The 19114-nt window shown below is 39.7% G+C and overlaps 2 protein-coding genes across 4 annotated transcripts in view; one reads left to right on the top strand and one right to left on the bottom strand.

The window, feature by feature from the left end:
- EXOC3 (exocyst complex component 3) overlaps positions 1-17465 on the bottom strand; it is a 28280-nt gene extending 10815 nt beyond the window's left edge. The window contains exons 1-5 of one of the 3 annotated variants that reach the window (XM_075494187.1): positions 17396-17465; positions 14171-14355; positions 9894-10113; positions 7168-7849; positions 2498-2615 (exon numbers count right to left, since the gene is read on the bottom strand). In XM_075494187.1, coding sequence (XP_075350302.1) covers positions 2498-2615; positions 7168-7849; positions 9894-10113; positions 14171-14314 — 1164 coding nt within the window. In that variant the 5' untranslated portion in view covers positions 14315-14355; positions 17396-17465. Of the gene's footprint in view, positions 1-2497; positions 2616-7167; positions 7850-9893; positions 10114-14170; positions 14356-16630; positions 16712-17323 lie in introns of those variants that run through there. The other 2 variants (XM_075494188.1, XM_075494189.1) reach the window with 2 other exon arrangements.
- A 741-nt stretch (positions 17466-18206) lies between these two features.
- LOC142405960 (dynein axonemal heavy chain 5-like) overlaps positions 18207-19114 on the top strand; it is a 173474-nt gene continuing 172566 nt past the window's right edge. The window contains exon 1 of the mRNA XM_075494186.1: positions 18207-18329. Within this exon, the coding sequence (XP_075350301.1) occupies positions 18285-18329 (45 nt within the window). The 5' untranslated portion in view covers positions 18207-18284. The remainder of the gene's footprint in view (positions 18330-19114) is intronic.

Genomic DNA, 19114 nt, shown 5'->3' with positions numbered 1-19114 from the left:
GAAGCATTTATTAAGTCTCAGGCTTTAGGTTTCAAACTGAATTCTTCAACCACTGAAAAAATTAGGGTAATACTTAATGCAGGAAAATTAGCACATATCTGCTTGTAGTTCCTTCTACCTACTTTTTAGGAAACTGATTCTTGTTACCGTTGGGGACAAAACCCCAGGATTAGATTAAATGAGTTGTGTTTCTTGGAACTTAAGTGCTACAGAAAACACTGATGGAGATACAATAGTTGGCTCTCCTCCCATCCGACAAGCACATTATACAGCAAACAGACATTAAGAACAACTTTTTATAGAACTAGATTAAGCCAGTTTTCTGATCACTTGCATGACTCAGATAGCATGGACATATTTGCAAGAGTAGGTAGTAAAGACCAACATGTTTGCTAAATATGTAATTGGATTCTTTGATTTCTGTCTATCTAAAAAAATTATCCCTGTTTTCAAAGGGTTGAAGGTTTCTGCCTCTTTTCTACTTTGTTCACATTTAGTTAGAACCCCTAGTAATATAAAGGTTCATACTTCTTTCCAATGCATAACAGGTATATTAATGTGCCCTACCATGCAAAATTAAACACGACCAGTAGGCAAGGACAGAAAGGGCAAAAAAGTCTAAAATAGGTACTTTTTTTTTTTTTTTTTAAATGTTTACATTTTTTAATGTATGAAATCAGTATCTTTTGGTCAAAACTCCTATCAGCAGATAGGATAAAGGAAGAAACTGAAAGCTCTACAATCTTCCTGCACAAGAAAGGCTGTTGACCAAACACAGACCTGTAGTCGTCGTCTTCTCTTTTTGACTACAGTGAGTGGCCTGTCAAGTGCTGTATATGCTAAGTACATACAGTACCATCTTCAATTATGTGAAATGATGTACTGTCTTTTTTCCTCATAAGCACGGAACTGCTCTGATGAGATATGATTCGCAAAGAAGAATTAATCTTTTAAGCCAGCAGCCCAGGGGATGTCAACATTTTTCACCTTAACATCATCATTTACAAGAACTTTTTTTCAAGCTGAGGTGCTTAGGGGGAAAAAAAAAAAAATCTATTAGAAATCTGTTAAAATCTATTAGCATTTTATTTCTCATGAAAATGAGATATTTTTATTGACTTAAACATCAATATTTGAATTGATAGTCGCAATTAGGAAATACTTTCATAACTGGTTCTGTTTGGGGAAATATTTTGTTTATAAACAGTTTTAAACACAACATCAAAAGAAATTAAGTAGAAGCGTAAGTGGGGATGTGTAGAAAATTAGATCAGGCTGAATCCTGTGAAACAAATAGGCAGTTTCAGTATTCTCTGCCTCAAAAGAAGATACAGCCAAAAATCAAAACCAGCAAAAGAAAACCACCCGTGTTTAACAGAATAGCAGCTTTGCTTTATTTTATTTATAGAATATAAATACAACAATGTTCTACATATATTATTTTTCAGTACGTAGGGAAAAAACATTTCTGAAAAACCAATATAGGTATATTTTTTCATCTTAAGAGGGGACAAAATTAATTCAAAGGCATTTCCTGAGTCAAGCCAAAAGTAGCTTGAGAAAATAAACCAATTCTTTTTGTCCTAAAGGTAATTGAAGAAAAATAAACTTGCATAAAAGTCCTAGTAAAGCTAATGTGAAACAGAGCCTCTACTGATAACTTCCTTGAGACATAACAAGATCGGTTCATATTATTGTGATGAGTATCAAGTCCAAGTAATTGCTGTTGCTGGACATATTTTAGTAGCTGACACATCCAAAGAAGCAAAAATTTTCCCTCCTCTGCTTGGCAGAGCTCCTAAACTTAGGAGTAGGAATTCAGTTGAACAATGTAAGAACAGCAAGTCCAAAGTTCCAACTATCCCAATATCCAGTCTCAGAGGCAATCAACAGTGGATTTTTAAAGAAAAACACATTTAAAAACCTGACAATTGCAGACTGATTCTTTTGCCATGTAGTTGACCAATATCCAGTGACTCAAGATAACCAAGAAGCAGTGTCTTTATATTTAAGATGCACTTGAAATGGCATCCACAAAAGGAAATTATGCTCATGCAGTCGACAGGCATGAAAAGACTGTTAAAAGAACCAAACTGGCAAACATGAACATCCTTATTACCTTGAAAAGATCACATCTGTATCAAATGTTGATGTAGTTACTATAGGGACCAAGCTGCATTCAGTGGCTTGTAAGTATAGTAATACCTAACATACTAGCACTATGAATTTAGACATACGAACACTGGAATTCCTTCCTTTCTAATAAAATATGATTAATACAGTCTGTAAAGCATTTCCTTGAAATGTCATGATTTACATCTATAAAATCATCTGATTATAACTTTATAAACAAACCTACACACAGTATATGAAAATTTATAAAAGTAGTATCGAGTTCACATTTGTCACATTAGTTTCCTCTGATGGAGGAACAGCACTGAGGCACTAATGCAGCTATAAACTCATCTGAAGGTGTCTTTGCATTATTATTACTCACAGTAAGTGTTGACATATACTTGCTGAGAAGCTGGTCTACCACATTTTGCGAAATCAGAGGATTCAGAGAATTTACATCCACTTCGGGAGACAGTTCTGAATTTCCCATCATCTCTGTACTGAGTTTAAAAAAAAAAGGCATTGCAGATTAGTAAAGAAAACTGAAATTAAAAAATTAAAAACTATGCAGCTTTTTTTGTATGACCACTATAAGCAGCAATTTTCCAATATCTATACATTTCAAAAAGTTCTTAATAGTAATTGCAACAATAAATGCATTTACCAGGAATGTAAATAAAAAAATAAAACCACATAAAAGAAAGAACAGGATGTAAAAACTATAGGCCAGCATATATTAAAAAAAAAAAAGTTACAGACATTTTAAATATTCAACCCTTTCATGTGTTTCTAACTTTTATGTATGAGAATTAGTGATTGCTTAAGACTGAATAAAAGCCAACTGGTTCAACCTGTGGTCTCTTAACAGGGGACATTTTTATATGTCTCTTAAATTTCAGAGGCGATGACAGACAACTTACACATTCTGAATTTCAGAATGGGAAAGATTGGTGAAAAGTACAAAATACTCTCCTCAGAGTTTCTCAAAAGAGCTTCTGTTTTGCTACTTGTATCACATCCATATCAATGCTAAAATATACTAAAAGAAAATCTACCAATGCTTGTGTATTGGTAGAGAACACACCTAATATAAGAGGAGGAGGCACCTTGCATGCCATATCAAAAGTGCACTTCATGGGTACTGTATTATAACAGCACCATTAGCTATACTTGCTTGCAAAGGAAAATTCTTGATTTTATAGGATTAGAAAGAAACTAGAGCAACCCTCAAAAATATTTTGACAAGGATTATATATATATTAAAAAAAAAAAAAAAATCAATATTTTACACTGATATTTTGCATCCATATAAGATTATATAATGAGTTGCTTGTGTAACTAAAACAAAAACCCAAAGCTATGCCAAAGCACAACATAGAAAGAACTCTTAATATTTCATGCTCAAAAAATCAATAACTCAAAACCACACTCTTCAGAGAGTGCTTTATTAACAGTTGATGGAAATATATTCAATCATAATAACATAAATAGTTTCACATTCCATTTCTAGTGTGCTTTTCAGAAGGAGGCCACAAATTCTATATTTGCAGTGGCAACTATAAAAAACAAACAGCAAATAAAAAAAAATCCTAAACAAGTGTTTAGTTTGTATAGTTCTGCAAGTTAAAGTTGTTCTCTGGGTACATGCAGTGAGTCAGCATAGTGGTGCTTCCACATCATGGAAAAAAATCTCAAAGCACTAAGAAAACCCCCATGCTATGGCTAACTACTTAAAAAACAAAATTTTTGTCTTTGAAACCATAAAAGCTACTGTAACTGAACACTTAACATTTGTAGCATTTTCCTGAGCCTGTAGGAAAAGAGACTGAAGATATTTTAAGTGGCTCAAGCTATTCAGAAAACTGAATTCCATTCTGTTGCTGTTTACAAAAAGAATACACGTAATAGCAGGACCTGCTCTAGGCTTATTCAGAGGAAATGTGAGAAGCTGTTTATGGCACTGTGCCATATTAGAAAATATTTCTAGCCTTATTATACCACCATTATCCCTACTTCACAAGGCCCAGGGGCATTAAATCTTTCTCAAAGCTTATCAACTGAAACCCCAAAACAAACACCACAGGCTTCTACCTCTAGCCCCCAAAGACAAAATTTTGTCTATACACAAGTTCTCCTTCCTGATTGCCACAAGCCAAGTGTCTAGGGGAAAGGAAGTGATAGACAACCCTCTTAGAAGTGTCAGGAGGCTTCTAACTGTAGGGAAGAGTTATTTCCCTTCAACAAAAAGTTTATAATCAAGTTGCAATTTCAACCATAATTGTATTATCTGGAAACTAACATTTTAGAAAGCTTCTATTCTGCCTCCTATGCCAGGCTTGCCACCAATCCTGCTCTGTCTTGTAAAAAGAGGTACTCGATCCAGAGACAGCATCCAGCTAGATATATAGTACCATTCCTTCTGTTCCTTAGAGTGAAGATTGTTGACACTGCCTGTAGCAATGTTGGTAAACTCTTAGCAGTTTTGTCAACACTTGATGAGCATCTGATAAAGTGATGTTATGAATATGGGCATCAGGATCTTACAAGACTTATTTTTCCCTAAAATACAGATTAGACTGGTCCCAACCCGGTACACATTTTGTAATAGCAGTATGTTTCCAAAGCTCTCATTGACTTAAATATGAGAGAGAAATGCATCTAGCACAGTAAAACTGCATCCAACTCAAAGATTAAAGGCTATTATTCCACATGGAGCATCACTTTTATTTCTCAGCTATGAGTTGAATACATACAGGAGTCTAAAAACAGCTTCCAAGACGTGCTCTAGTAAAGAACACCAGGATTCTTTTAAAACTCCTATCTTGCAAATATTGTAAACAGAACTTATGCATGGCTTTCTTATCAATTCATTACATGGAAAAAACCTCAATGCTTCTCTTAATTGGTGAGTATTTTCTCAGCTGGTTTTGAAGTGCAGCTGTAACATGCAAATTCAGATACAAATTTATATGTTCCTTCTAATATTCAATTACATTTAATACAAGTAGAGAAGGATTAGAAAGGACAAAACTATCTTCCACCATACAATATTCCATAGAAGTGAACAAGGAATGTAACAGCAGTTTAGAACCTATTTTTCGTACAGGGAAAAGATGGTGAAATATCACAGAAACACAGTTCTCATTATGTCATATAGGCCATCCTCCTTCACAGTTTATTATAAACATATCCCTACAGAGAACTGTTTATTGTATTGTTAAGAGATGTCCAGCGACAGATTTGGTAAGCTCTGCAAGTATCCCACTTGAGCACTTTACTTTTCCCACTCACAAGCCTGAGCCGATTTCTTCTTCTACTGTTCACTACAAACACACACAACAGCTAATTATCATCCTCTTTATAACAGTTTATTGTAATCTGTAAGAATATAATTACTGTACTGCCCTATCATGCTTCCCCCCCCCCTTTTTTTTTTAAGAGGAGAAACTCAAAGCCTTAATTTTTTTCCTGAGATTTTTCCTCTAATTTTCATGACACTTTTTACATGGAGATACAGGGGAGAAGTGCATTCTCAGATATTTTGTACCGCGTCTACTCCTCTCACTGTTTCATTTCCTTTACAGGATTCTGCCATCAGGTGCTACAAGCCACATAACTTGCTTTAGCAGGAGTGATCCCTTTTTGATTTGTTTGCTTTGTAACTAGATGCAACGCTGGCTTTGCTCCCTCCCTTTGCCCTTCCTGTGACAGAACACATGGATTGAGAGAGCTTTAGCTCTGAATTGTCTAACTCAATAGCAATCTGCTCTACTTTGTGGGGGAAGCGTAGAAGGGCGATTTTAAGACCAAGAATTGCCTTACTGGAACATCAGCCCCAGGACATAAATGAAGAACCTGGGAGCGGGATTTCTGCTGAGGCCATGCCCCTATAGGTAGAGGGATTCACATATTTCTATCATTCACTGTGGAGTTATTCCTCTGGCCTTCTATTAACAAAGAAGAAAAGGCCAATGAACTCAGCTCCTTACTAGTAGCTGCATCTCTCATATATCCTGCACAGGCATGTAAGTATGCATTAGTGGATGCTCCTGATTGTTCCTTGCAGGGAAGAAAAGCAGGAGAACTTCACAGTGTATAGCAAAGCACAGAGTTCTGAATGCAAAATGAATCTTAAAGCTGGTTATAAAAATTCTACAGAACAGTATTATCTCCTATCTATTTGCTTTATGGTATTATACTCTAAACCTATCAAGCATCCAATCTGTTGAATTAGTGAGATTGAACAAATGAAGACAGCAAAAGTGTACACAGCACAGACTCTGGGTCAATGCCAGCTACTGAGAACAGGATTACAGTCATGAGCCACAGAAAGACTAGCATTACTTTTTCCCAAACAAATCAGTTGCTCTAGTAACTACATGCCAGCAAAAACTAAACAGTTGCTGTTTGAGCTGTTTCTACCTGGAGGATTAAAAAAAAAAAAAAAAAGCTTAAGTTATTCCAACAAATCACACAACTCAAAAGAAAAGAGTTTAAGAGTGTCACAGGAGACAACCTGTAAGCAGAAATTCTTCTAAATAAACAAATTACCACACAGTTCTGAGAGAAAACCTGAAGGAAGTTACTACATTCTTTCCATTAACAGTAATAAAGCAACACTGAAACAGTCCCAACCCCTGTAAAAAAGAACAATAGAAAGTTAATAACCATACAAATCTTCTGGGGCTCTGGCCAACAACAAATACTTTGTTTCACACACGAGCTCTCAACTCTCTTCTGCTCTTCCCAATACTTCACCAAACTGGCACACAAATACAAGGTGACTGTAGCTTCAAGCAGGTCTTTAACTGCATTAAAACTTTACACTTATAAAGCAACTCAAAATCGCATATTAGAAAATGCAAACAAGTTTTAAAGCAATTTCCAGAAAGCAAAATGTGTAACAAACATCAAACCAGCAAGTTCTTTACTATTATCCCTCTTTTGTTTTATCTTCTTATATGTTAATAGACAGGCAAATATTAGCACATAAACTGTGTTTTCCATGCATACGCTCAACTATTGGTAACAGAAAAGATAAGGGGACCTTACCTTTTGTATGTATTTAACACCCAAGTTAGAAGGCTAACAATCTCATTTGCTTCCAGATCCTCTGCAGCAAGCTCTTGCATGCGGGTGGACAAAGCTTGATGGTACATGTTTAGCAATTTGTTGAAAATGTCATAATGTGGAGGAAAACACTGATCCAGCAGGGTTTTAGCCACAAGCAGGTCATCAAGGACATATTTACGTATGATTTCTAGATGGCGCACAAGCCACATTTTGTCAGATTCTCTGGTATCTGCTTGAGTGCCTTCAATTCGTATGCTCACAGTTCTTTCCAAAATGTTGAACATTTTTTCCTTCCACTTCTTTGGTCTGCCAGGAGGTATGAACCCAGTTTGTTTCTTCCGGTCTAACATGCGCCTGTCAATTTTCTCCTCCCTCTCAATTATCCTAACAACAGAAACAAGCAAGGTTGGATCTCGTCGGACTGTAACAAGAGATCTTTGAACCACCATCCAAAGTTGCTTTGCCAACTCCTCAGAAAGTTTCTGCATATCCCCAAAGTATGTATGGATGAGGTTCATGTCATGTGTGTTTTTGCTGTCCATGCGATACTGCTCATACATCAGGTTATCACGAGAACACTCTAAATCCATCAGTTTTCGATGAGCTTGCAGAAGTTCCCCTCGCTCAATCAGATCTTGAGTCTCCCTGACTATCTCTGGAACTGAAAGAAAGGCAAAGAAGAAGAAAAAAAACCAAAAAGAGTAAACCAACACAACTGAAATACAAAGAATAAATACAAGACAATAAAAGCACTAGGAAACAAGCTGGAGAAGAGCTGTAGTAATTCTTTTGAAATAATTTACAGGAAATTGTTTTGAAGTAATAAAAAATTGTTAGTAAATGCTATATATTTTATACATTATTAACTACAACACTCCATTTTGATCAGTGGCTAAACAAAGATCATAGTGCCAACAGAACATAATTTCCTTTCTCTCCCTCTCTCCCCTCTTAAAAAAAAAAAATCCATGAAAGTCTACTATGAAATAAATTGCAGTACTAGCTTTCTTACATCTTATACAAAAGGCTTTTAACTTGCCTGACTAAAAGTCACTTACCCTGTTGAACCTGAGGCTGCATATACCCAACAAATACTGAATTCTACCTCCTTCTTGAAGGAACAGATTTTGCCTGCCTAAGGCACAAAGGAAGAATAGGGATAATTACCTATGCTGCTAAACTATTTAGAAGATTTTTTTTTCTTTATTATTTTTCAGCATTTGAGGGATACTATAGAAGAGGATTAGGACCCTGTGGGGGAAAGAACTGAAAACTCTCAGCAGGAAGACTGTCACTGCAAAAAAGGCAGCTAGTGATAAAATTGGCAGCCCCAAAAAAGATTTAAAAAGACAGTTATACACAATCATTAATCACGATGAAAACCACTTGGTTTATAAAACATTTGTTTTGCTCAGAATGAAGTTATCATACTGTTTAACTATCCCGGGGGGAGATACTTCACACTAAAAACCTCTCAGAATGCCAGAAACGAAAAGGCTTATTGTCTCAATTGCATTCATCAGTGTAAAAGAAAACAACACCCCCAAAATAACTCAGCATTGGAACATACAGTATTTTGTTGTTCTTTGTTTTTTATTGCTCGTAGACATTGCATGTAAATACTACTCTCTTTCTTTAAGTTGCACACTGTATCCCAGTTTGGTAGTTTTGTATCTAACTGCTGGGATACCAGCAGTTAGATACACTCTTACAGAGATTAAACAAACCAACCTGGTATGGAAAACGGTTTTTCTTTATAGGTACATTTTGTGAATTACTATCAGGAGAGAAGAGGAGAGAAAACACTATTTAAATAAAATCAAAGGGGTATGATAGGTTTAGCCCTCATTATAGGGGTAAAATTCTTAAAATTACTTATAAGCAGAAAAGTCCTGGCAAGGAATTCACCCTGATTCAAGATAGAATGGAATGAGCACCAAAAAGGCTGCATAAAAGGACAGGGGTAATCCCATTTTCTTTACCTCTACAGTATCCATTATATCACACTAATCTGATTTAGTTTTGCAAACCTTCACAGTTGTGCAAGGAAGAAGTGTCTCCCACGTATAATTTCTTTAAGCATGAGTTGGTTTCTGTGATTGTGCTGCCTGATTCTGAAGCAAGGACTGTGCACAGTTGAAACTGAACTTCACATAGTTTATACTTACGCTTGTACGTTAATGGAAATCCTTGAGGCTCCTAACTGTTGTGCGAGAAAGGTTGCCAGGGAATCTTTGACTCGAGATCTTGCTGTTTCATATTTTGCCTTTGTTTGCAAAAAATTTTCACTTCCTAAAATCATTTGGGACTATTTTTACCCAAAAGGCTTGCTGTAGATGCCCAACTCGCTGGCGACATTCCAGATCTTTCTGAATTTTCTTTCTGTACATGCCGCTTGCATATTTCAGTCTTCTATACTAAACACGTTATCCCTGCTACTGATTGCTAGCAAGAAGCTTCTTTGTGACTTTTGTTTGATGATGAGATAGGCCATATTAGAAGTTCTTTCAGCACAATTTAGACTCGATACATATTAAACAGCTACCAGCTACTTCCCTGAACGTGATGCGTAGGTGATTCTTCCTTAATTCTTCATTCCCAGTGAGGTTTAAAGTTCTCGACATTACTTGATAACCTTACAGCTTTTAGTACCATTTTAAAGTGCTTTCAGTATGTGATGGATTATATAAAGAACATTAGATTACCTGAAAAGATGTTCTTGAGGTTTTCTACAGCAGCTGCCAGTTGGCTATGTTGCACCACAGCATCCTTAACATCCTTGAGGTTTTCTATGGTATTGATGCTCTGTCTCCAGTCCTTATTGACATCTATCAAAGACTGCTGAATGTCCTTCACATCATTCAGCGCATTGTGCAGTTGACTCAAACCTGTACGTACTCCATCTAACTGTGACTGGATTGCTGCCTTAAACACAAACAAAAAGACAAAGAAAGAACTCATATTAATCATTGTAAGTTCCATATTTTCAACATTTCTCAAGAACTAATTTTCATTTCAGTATCTAACATTTTCAGTGAAAAAATATTGAAAAGGTAATATTATAGCTTACTAGAAATGTGTAACTTACTCTTGTGTGTGTGCACATATTCTTTTTTTGAAGTTCTATCTTGTTTTAAAGGACCTAGATACAACTGGTTCACCCACAAAACTAACATAGGAGCTTAGGCAGATAGATCATAATCTTCATAAATCGATATTAAACCAGGATCATGGGAAGGCAGAATGAGATTTCTTTGCATTTCCTCCATAAATTCATTTCAAAGGGGGATACCAGAAGAAAGCTGATCCAGATGTTTCAACAGAATGCTTGGTATGTACAGATTCACAAAGCCTTTTACCAAAGCAATTACAAATTTTGACTGGCAACTGAAAATGTCCTAAAAAAAAAATTAAATACTGAAATGTTCTAAAAAAAACCCCTCCAGCCTGTCATGCCAGAAAGCAAGAAAAAAAAAAAATCAAAAGTGATTCAGTCAAAACAAAAAGCTACAAAACCCCAAACCGAATAAAATTTCAACACTATGAAGCATCAACAACCAGACCAACAATCCAACTACTGGATTATTTTGGCATAAAAAGAGGTTATTGATAGAAATATCTCTTGTGACAGGTGACACTTGAAATAATGACTCTTCAAATAGGCTGTTAGCCCTGAATATCATTTGACAGTCCAGACACCTTACAGAAAATGAATTATAGTGCATATCTGAGGGAAAGAAATCAGATGACATCCACAGCATGTTTTTTATATATGTATTTTTAAAAAGATGTGACTAAGGTGAAATCAGGTGAGTGGAAAATGAAACTGGAAATAACAGACTTCAAAAGACAAGCCAAAGGCAAGACATCAGTGAAAACTCAGTTGCATATCTCAAGGACTTGAAGTAACCAGTGAAGAAATGAAGCACTAATGGTTTTGCTAAGTTCAAAATGCATTTTTTGCCATACTTTTAAGGCCAAAAAGCTTGGGCAGTCATGGAACTTTTTGTCTGATACTAGAAGCCAAGGAGGAAATCCTGGTAACTAGAACATTTATTGTGTTTTAAATGTACTGGGAAAGTCCCAGAAAAATGCAGTGATCCTTAAACTACCGCTATTTATGTACTTTCAAATTATGACATGCTGATTTTATTGATAAAAATGTATTTTCCTGCCAGACTCAGTACAATTAATCAGTGGTAAGGCATTTTTATGCAGTATCTATCTACAGAACTGCTGCATAAACACATTTTTCCCCTACAGGAACCGAGTTAATTAGGATACTCAAACATGCAATATGACACTCAAAGACAATCTTCTGAAGCTGACCATGAAGTATTTTAAAAATCACACAACCATTAAATGTTCAATACTTCTGATTTGATATTTCAATTTCTTCTGAGAGAGATCTTCCAAGTATTACATATTCAAACTTTTGCCTATTCTAACTTTTGCAGAAACTTGATCATGTTAAACAGAAACAACCACTAACCTTGGTCACTGACAAATGGCCAAGGAAAATTCTAAAACCAGACATCCACCCATGTTCAGTTTGTCTTCTAATAGTCAGCTGGGACTAGGGGAGGGGGTGGGGGGCAGGGAGCAAGGCAGGTCCTAGCATTGTGGTCTTCACTTCCTAGAATGCATATTCATCTTAGACTGGACTGACCATCACTGTATTAAAAAATGAAAACAAAACCAAGCCATCCTCGGAAGAGGGCTCAAACCTTCATTTTTATCTCTTTTCAAGTGACAGCCCTCAACATGAAGCCATGGAACCAGGACCCTGGCTGCCTGGTCTCCCTAGAGCCCTATGGTTCAAATTCATGACTGCACAGCAGCTAAGAATCAAAAGGTAGAGGATTCAAGCATGTTTATACTCAGGAAAACCCATGACCTAGGAACTCTCCTAGGATATGTATACAGTATTTCTTCAGAGTGAGAGAAAACCAAAACCTAAGTTCTCCCATTGACTGAAGAAGTGCACAAACAAAGATAGCTGTCAATGCTCATAACTTTTCAGGCTCTGGAATAGAGTCCAAGCAGCTCCTCGCCTACATTTTGGATGGCAAAGCCCAGAAGTACCAGCCTACAGTGCTAGCCGGTGCTTATCCACCCATCATTCCAGAGTTCTGCTATCGACCCTTAAAAATACTGCTTCACTAACCGCCATCAGTCTCATACATGAAGCAGATGAGTTTGACACATTTCAAAGCAGTTTTTCCTGTAAGAATTTATATAATGCAGGAAGAAATGCAGAGAAGGATGTAAGAAATGGACGTAACTAAATATTTGGGAGAGGATATAGAGAGGAGTAGGATAATCAACTGGAGGAGATGCTGGTTTTTTGGGCAGAACACCATTCCAGATGTCTGCTGCTTCATCCTTTTTAACTGACAAACAACTATTACCCTGGTTTTCTACTCTTCACCCTTGATTGACTTGATTATCTTGATTCAGCTGAAGAAAATTATGACAAAGATGAAAGCATATCCAGTCAGAAAGAAGCACCAACATGTTCACACTAAAAGATTTACCATGTGTTCATTCACATAGATGAAGCAGCTGAGGTTTTTCAACAGTGATCCAACCTGGAAAGTCAGCAACTCCTCTGGCTGATGATCCTGATGACCCTGTCTCTCCATCTTCCACACCATACATATAGACAGTTAAATACAGAGTAAGAGTATTTCTTACATCCTCTCTGCGCTCTCATCCATTATAGTAACTCTTATGGGAAAAACTGCTTTGCTATCCATTGCATCACTAACCATCACCTGTTTCAGGAATGCATCCTGAATGGATTAAGGGGTATTGTACTTCTTTTTGGAACAGGTATTTCTGACCATCTATAGATGACTGAAGTTAAGTCTTTTCCAACCTATACAATTCTGTGATTCTGTGATTAAAGAAAATGACAAGGAAACTAGCTATAAAGTGGTTTTAGGCATTTACAAAACAAAGTTATGTTTAGTCACCACTGTCTATAGAAGCAGCCAGTAGGCAAATGACTATGCTCATATATTATAAACAGATCACAGTAACTAAATAGCTGATCCATTATTAATAGACTGCACCATATGCTTCCTGCCTTAAATCTGAAAAACCCAGTCCAAGTCATCAGGAAATTTTCTGTTTCTATGCTACAGACAAAAATTAACGTGTAATTTGCTAACAGATTTTTTTTGCTGTGAAAGAAGACTCTTCTACTTCATGCAGACTCCCACAAAGAAGGAGCCATCAAATAGTTGTAAGATAAACTAACTTATTCTGATTAGATACAGTGTATACCAGCCATTTTGATCTGGCAAACCCAAAAATATTTCCCCAAACACTTTTCTAAGGCTCTACTCCAATTACTTAATTTAGTGGTCTAAAATGACTGTTGGCTAGTGAGTACCAGTGAAGGAAGAAAACACAGAACTCAGTAACATATAGACACTAAAGATAGGATGACCTTACTCATATTTCAGGCTATGTCTGTGCATGTGCGTGCATGCACTCACATGTACACATGTGAAGGAGGGGGAAAATCATGGGGTACACTTCAGCAAGAGACAAGAATGTGATAGATTTTAGCTATCTTCCATAAACCCATGTAAAAGTCAGAGACTAAACTGACTGATCTTTTTCATATGCAATCATCAATTTTTTGTTACAGGTTCAGTATTCAATCATTAAGACAAAGGTTTGTTGGCTGACAGGCTAGACGGCACGAGGGTAGCTGCCCATGGATAAACTGTAGAAGTTAGAGAACATAAGAACACTTGAAATGCTTGAATAAAATTTCAGTAAGATGTACAGCCTTAGACTGCGTTACTTTCAGGATGCAACGTTTCTGTTTGGGACACAGAGCAAAATTAAAGTCCATGGTTTAAAACTACCTGGATGAAAATGTAGAATCAAAAAATGGACAGGAAAAAAAAAAAAGAAGGTACATTCATACTGCACCACGGACACTCAGGTTTATCAAACTTTGTACCTTGAGTCGAGCTTCTACTGAAGCCTTCTTACGAGCTTCCCTCCTGCGATACTGCTCCACTTTATCCAGCTGATCAGGACGCTGAAGCATTCCTGCTACTCTCTGAACAGCTGTTGCAACTGCTTCCCTATCTGTTTCCTCCATTGTTGATTAGGACCTCAAAATGCCTTCATAATTTAACAGTACTGAAAAGAAATACAACATTTTTAGGTATCAAATGAAAAAATATTTTCTATGTGTCATTTCCAAGTTAACAACTGGAGAACTAACTTTGGCAATAAAACCAGTGCAACTTGACAGAAGCATCACTAGACTGCATTATAAAGAGTAGTAATCAGAATTTTACAACAATCGCATTTCAAGTCACTTAACTCTGTTTCATTAGTTTACCTGAAATGTTCTCTGGTTACTGTTTTTGCATTTACCTTGCTCTCTGTAAGTTTATATTAAAAAAAAAAAAAAAAAAAAAAAAGACAACAACAACAGAACAGCAAATCTTCATTTAAAAAACAGATTCTATCTAATCCCAGAGTAGGTTTGCCTATTAAAAGGGGAATGAGACAAGCATAAAGGAATCTGGTAGCAGGTCCAAGCAAAAATCCTAACTCTTCCTGAACTAGAATCTGGTGGAGCCGAGAGAACCATAGTCCCAATATAGCAGCAATAGGTTAAATTTACTACCAAGAGCAGAGAGAAACATAGCTGTGGAAGCTCTAAACCCAGAGACTTAACTATAAAGCACTTCCATTTAGACTTCTGATGGATGATTTTTTTATTTCCTACTCTTGTTTTCTGTTCTTCTCACGGTATCAGTCCATCAGAGGTATAGGTATTCAGGGAAAAATTGATCAAGTATTTCACCTAAGTCTCCAGCAGAATTTCAAATGAAGTCAAGACATGCATGCAAACTAGTATGCAGAAAAGGTAAAACTTGCTGGCCATGAAACCAGAGCTGTTCTCTTGAGCTTCACTACCTACTAACAGAAAGCAGGCAGGATCCCAGTCACCAAAGATGCAAGAACATGCTGTCCACAGAACTCCAAGGAACACATCTGGAATTCCTCATTCCTTCCAAATTCCTTCCAACATTTTATGTCTTCAGTTGTGTAATCAAACAGAACATTTTAGGTTCTGCTGCCACAACTACAGATTATACTCTCTCATATCCATATTATTCCTTGAAAGTAGATATCTACTTTCAAAGCAGTCTGCATTCATATATCCAGCACATCACTTAATCAACAGAATAGTGACCTGATGAAGAACTGTGCCAAGTGCACAGAACTGGAAGAGCAAAAGCAAGAAAACTCATGGGTCAAAAGAAAGATAGTTTGATAGGTGAAGAAAAGTGGAAACACCCCCTGCCCCCCAACAACAAAAGAAACCCAAAAAAAACAAGCGAAGCAAAGGAAATTGCTCACCAACTCCCATTGGCAAACTAATGCTCCAGCCAGTCTCTGAACAATGGCCACCCTCGAAGCCAAAACCCCTCTCTTCTTCTTCCTCTACCCCACCTTTTACTGCTGAGCATGACATTATATGTTAGGGAATTTCCCTTTGGCCAGTTTGGGTCAGCTGTCCCAGCCGCGTTCTCTCTCAATCTCTTGCCCATCCCCAGCCTACTCAAGGGGAGTAGATGGCAGAGTAGGAAAGAGAAAGCGTTGACACTGTGCAAGCACCCTTCAGCAACAGCCAAAACACTGGTGTGTTATCAGCACTGTTTTAGCCACAAATCCAAAACACAGCACCATACAGGCTGCTATGAAGAAGGTTAACTCCATCCCAGGCAGACTCAGTACAGCATTAGTAGAATTAGTCATTTTAGTACTTACCAGGGTTAAAAAAGATTCCAGGCAAGGTTTGCTCAAGAGCTAGTCTGTAAGACCCTCAGTCTATGTCTCAAGTTCCTTATCCGATATCTCAAGATCTGTATCTCCAGTATCTTCAAAAATTACATGCGTAAGTATGCACTTATTCCAGAATTATTTCTACAGTGTAAGCTCATGGCCTACTTTACCTCCTCAGCTGTGCAACCATACCCATCACTTCTCTAGTAATGGCCTGTTTAGCTCAAATGTTCGATTTCCTACTCTATGTCTCAAGGTGCAGGATCTATTCCTACCATTCACCCTTTTGAATGAATACACCCAATCCATTGTTTAGCCCAATCTATTTCCAAGCTATCAGGACTGTATCTACAATTTTAAAAAAATCGTTATTTTAAAATATGAATTTACTACAGAAATGATATCTGCAGTAGACAGCTTTATGTTCAATTACTGCTTTTATTAACAACTCTGAATACATTCAACAGAGTTATGACAGGTTTAACCCACACAGCCACTACCCAGGGGCATTAAGTAGACCTCATGAACAAAATCAGCAGTCAGTATACTGTAATCTCCTGACCGATTACCTACTAACTTGCTGAGGTAGACAGGTTGTTGCACAACTACTAACCATTCAAAAGGAAAAGCAAACTTCAAGAAACCATGCCAACTTTACACAGAGGCTGTTAGCCAAAACCACAAACATCTTCAGAGCAAAGTACTGGAAGAAGCAAACAAAAGAAAGTCCTAAGCAGCCTTGGAAAGGCTTCAGCTGCAAGCACACCCTCATCCTCCGGACTCAAGCTCCGGCCGGGAGCCGAGAAGCGAGCCAGCAGGGACGACATGCTCACAGGGGCAGGCCCCTGCCCTCTCCAGAAACGAGCTTCCAGGCTAGCGACGCGCAGCGACGCCCAGGTTTGGGGCACAAGCCCTCAAAACAAAGCTCGGAGGAAGCTGCGGCAGCCCCCGGCCGGCAGCCCCTATTCCGCCCGGCTCCTCCCGGCCCCGCTCCCTGACGGAGGTGGCTCAACTCGAATTATTTGCATCGACGCAGGTGCCGGGCAAAGGCCGGAGACCTGACCCCGGGCACGCAGGCGAAGCTACAGCCCCGCCACACCGAGCTCCTTCGGCCTCGGCAGAGGCCCGCGGATGGCGGCCGCGCTGGAGGAGCCCTCAGCACCTCCTTCGGCCTCGTCATCCCGAGGGGCTCGCCGGATCGGCCCGGCCCAGCCCGTCCCGTCCCCCCTCCGTTTCCCGTTGTGCCAGACTCGGGTCTCTACAGACAGCGACAGAACCTGGCAGGAGCCGGCACGGCGGCGCTCACCGGCCGGGGCGCTGGCAGCGGGCTGGCAGCGGGCCAGCAGCGGGGGCAGAGGCAGCCGCCGCCGCCACTTACCGGCTGCGGCCCGCCCCTCGGGAAGGTACTGACAGTCCGCCAGTGCGCACGCGCCGGGGGCAGACAGCGGCGCACGACGGGGCGCGCAGGCGCAAAATGAAGCCCCCACCGCTCTCCCCCGCCGGTGGCCGGCGCGCATGCGGGTTAGGCTCCCTCACCTGTTCACGGGGCCGGGCTGCGCCTGCGCGGCCCCGGGAAGGGGGGTAGGGGAGGGGTTGCGCTCGCTAACCGAAAAAGCCTGTGGAAGAGCGGTCGCGGCTCGGGCTGCTTTAGTGGCGGCGGAGTACCGCTGCTTGCTCTCTCTGGGGAGCTTCCTCCCGGTGGCGAGGCGGCTGTGTACGCGCACACGTTGCTGGGTGCGACGGGAGAGGTGGGAGCGAGGGGAGCGCCCCCGTCTCCTCAGAGCGGGCTCGGGGCTGCCGCTTGCGGGGCTACCGGCGCCGCCGCCTCTTCTTCCTCCCTTCTTGTTTTTTGACAGTCTCTCAGAGTCGAGGGCACTGTCAGTACTTCTGGGGAGTGATTCAAGGTCACTGACATCGGTAAAATAAAATGCAGAAGTCCTTTGAGGTATTAAACCTTTGGGTTTGAATGGTAACATATTGCAGTGAAAGCTTGGTCGTTGGGTGTCGTCTGGAAAAAGGAAGCATGCTAAGTAAGGGTGCGTGGATAAGCAGCAAATCGTGCAGTACGGTTCAGATCTATGTGGAAGTGGCTTTGCCTGGCAGAGGAAGAGGGGAAGTCCTCATTCAGGCACTTACCTCAGCTGTGTCTCTTCACACGTTGCCCAGAACCCAGGCTGCTGCCCTGCTGAGGAAGACTGTGTTGAGGAGAGTGGTGTGGCTGCCGGGGTCCAGCTCACCGTGGCCTCCCCTGGCTCTGCACGTCAGAAATGCTGAGGCTCAGGGTAGCTGCTCGCTTAGGATTTAATTTATATGTAAGGGAAAACTATGGTGCATTTAAAAAGACAAGTAGTTATGAAATTAGCACGGGGTTGGTGGATACGGAGGGTGTTGTGGTTTAGCCCCAGCTGGCAATTAAGTACCGCACAGCTGCTTGCTCACCCTCTCCCCGTGGGTGGGATGGGGGAGAGAATAGGAAGAGCAAAAGTAAGAAAACTCGTGGGTTGAGGTAAGAACAGTTTAATAATTGGAACAACAACAACAAAAAATTGTAATGAGAAGGAAAACAACAAGAGAGCGAGAGAGGAACAAAACCCAGGAAAAAACAAGTGATGCAACCGCTCACCACCCACCGACCGTCACCCAGTCCAGTCCCTGAGCAGCGATCGCTACCCCCCGGCCAACTCCCCACAGTTTATATACTGATGGCATCATATGGTATGGAATAGCCCTTTGGTCAGTTTGGATCAACTATCTTGGCTGTGCTCCCAGCTTCTTGTGCACCTGGCAGAGCATGGGAAGTTGAAAAGTCCTTGACCAGTGTAAACATTACTTAGCAACAACTAAAACATCAGTGTGTTATCAATATTATTCTTATACTAAAATCCAAAACACAGCATTATACCAGCTACTAGGAAGAAAATTAACTCTATCCCAGTTGAAACCAGGACAGAGGGAAATGGGGACAGCCGAGGTGCCTCCTGGGGACTGGGTTGTTAGCTGAGTTTGTGTAGGGGTTGCCATAGCAGCTGCCAGCAACTCCAAGTGCCCAGGCAGACCGCAGCCTTAAAAACCCCCTGGAGATTAGGAAGAGCCTCAG

Source organism: Mycteria americana, chromosome 2 (assembly GCF_035582795.1).
Source record: "Mycteria americana isolate JAX WOST 10 ecotype Jacksonville Zoo and Gardens chromosome 2, USCA_MyAme_1.0, whole genome shotgun sequence".
Classification (NCBI taxonomy): domain Eukaryota; kingdom Metazoa; phylum Chordata; class Aves; order Ciconiiformes; family Ciconiidae; genus Mycteria; species Mycteria americana.
Note: the sequence above shows the minus strand (reverse complement) of the source record. Positions and strands in the feature narration are given on the sequence as shown.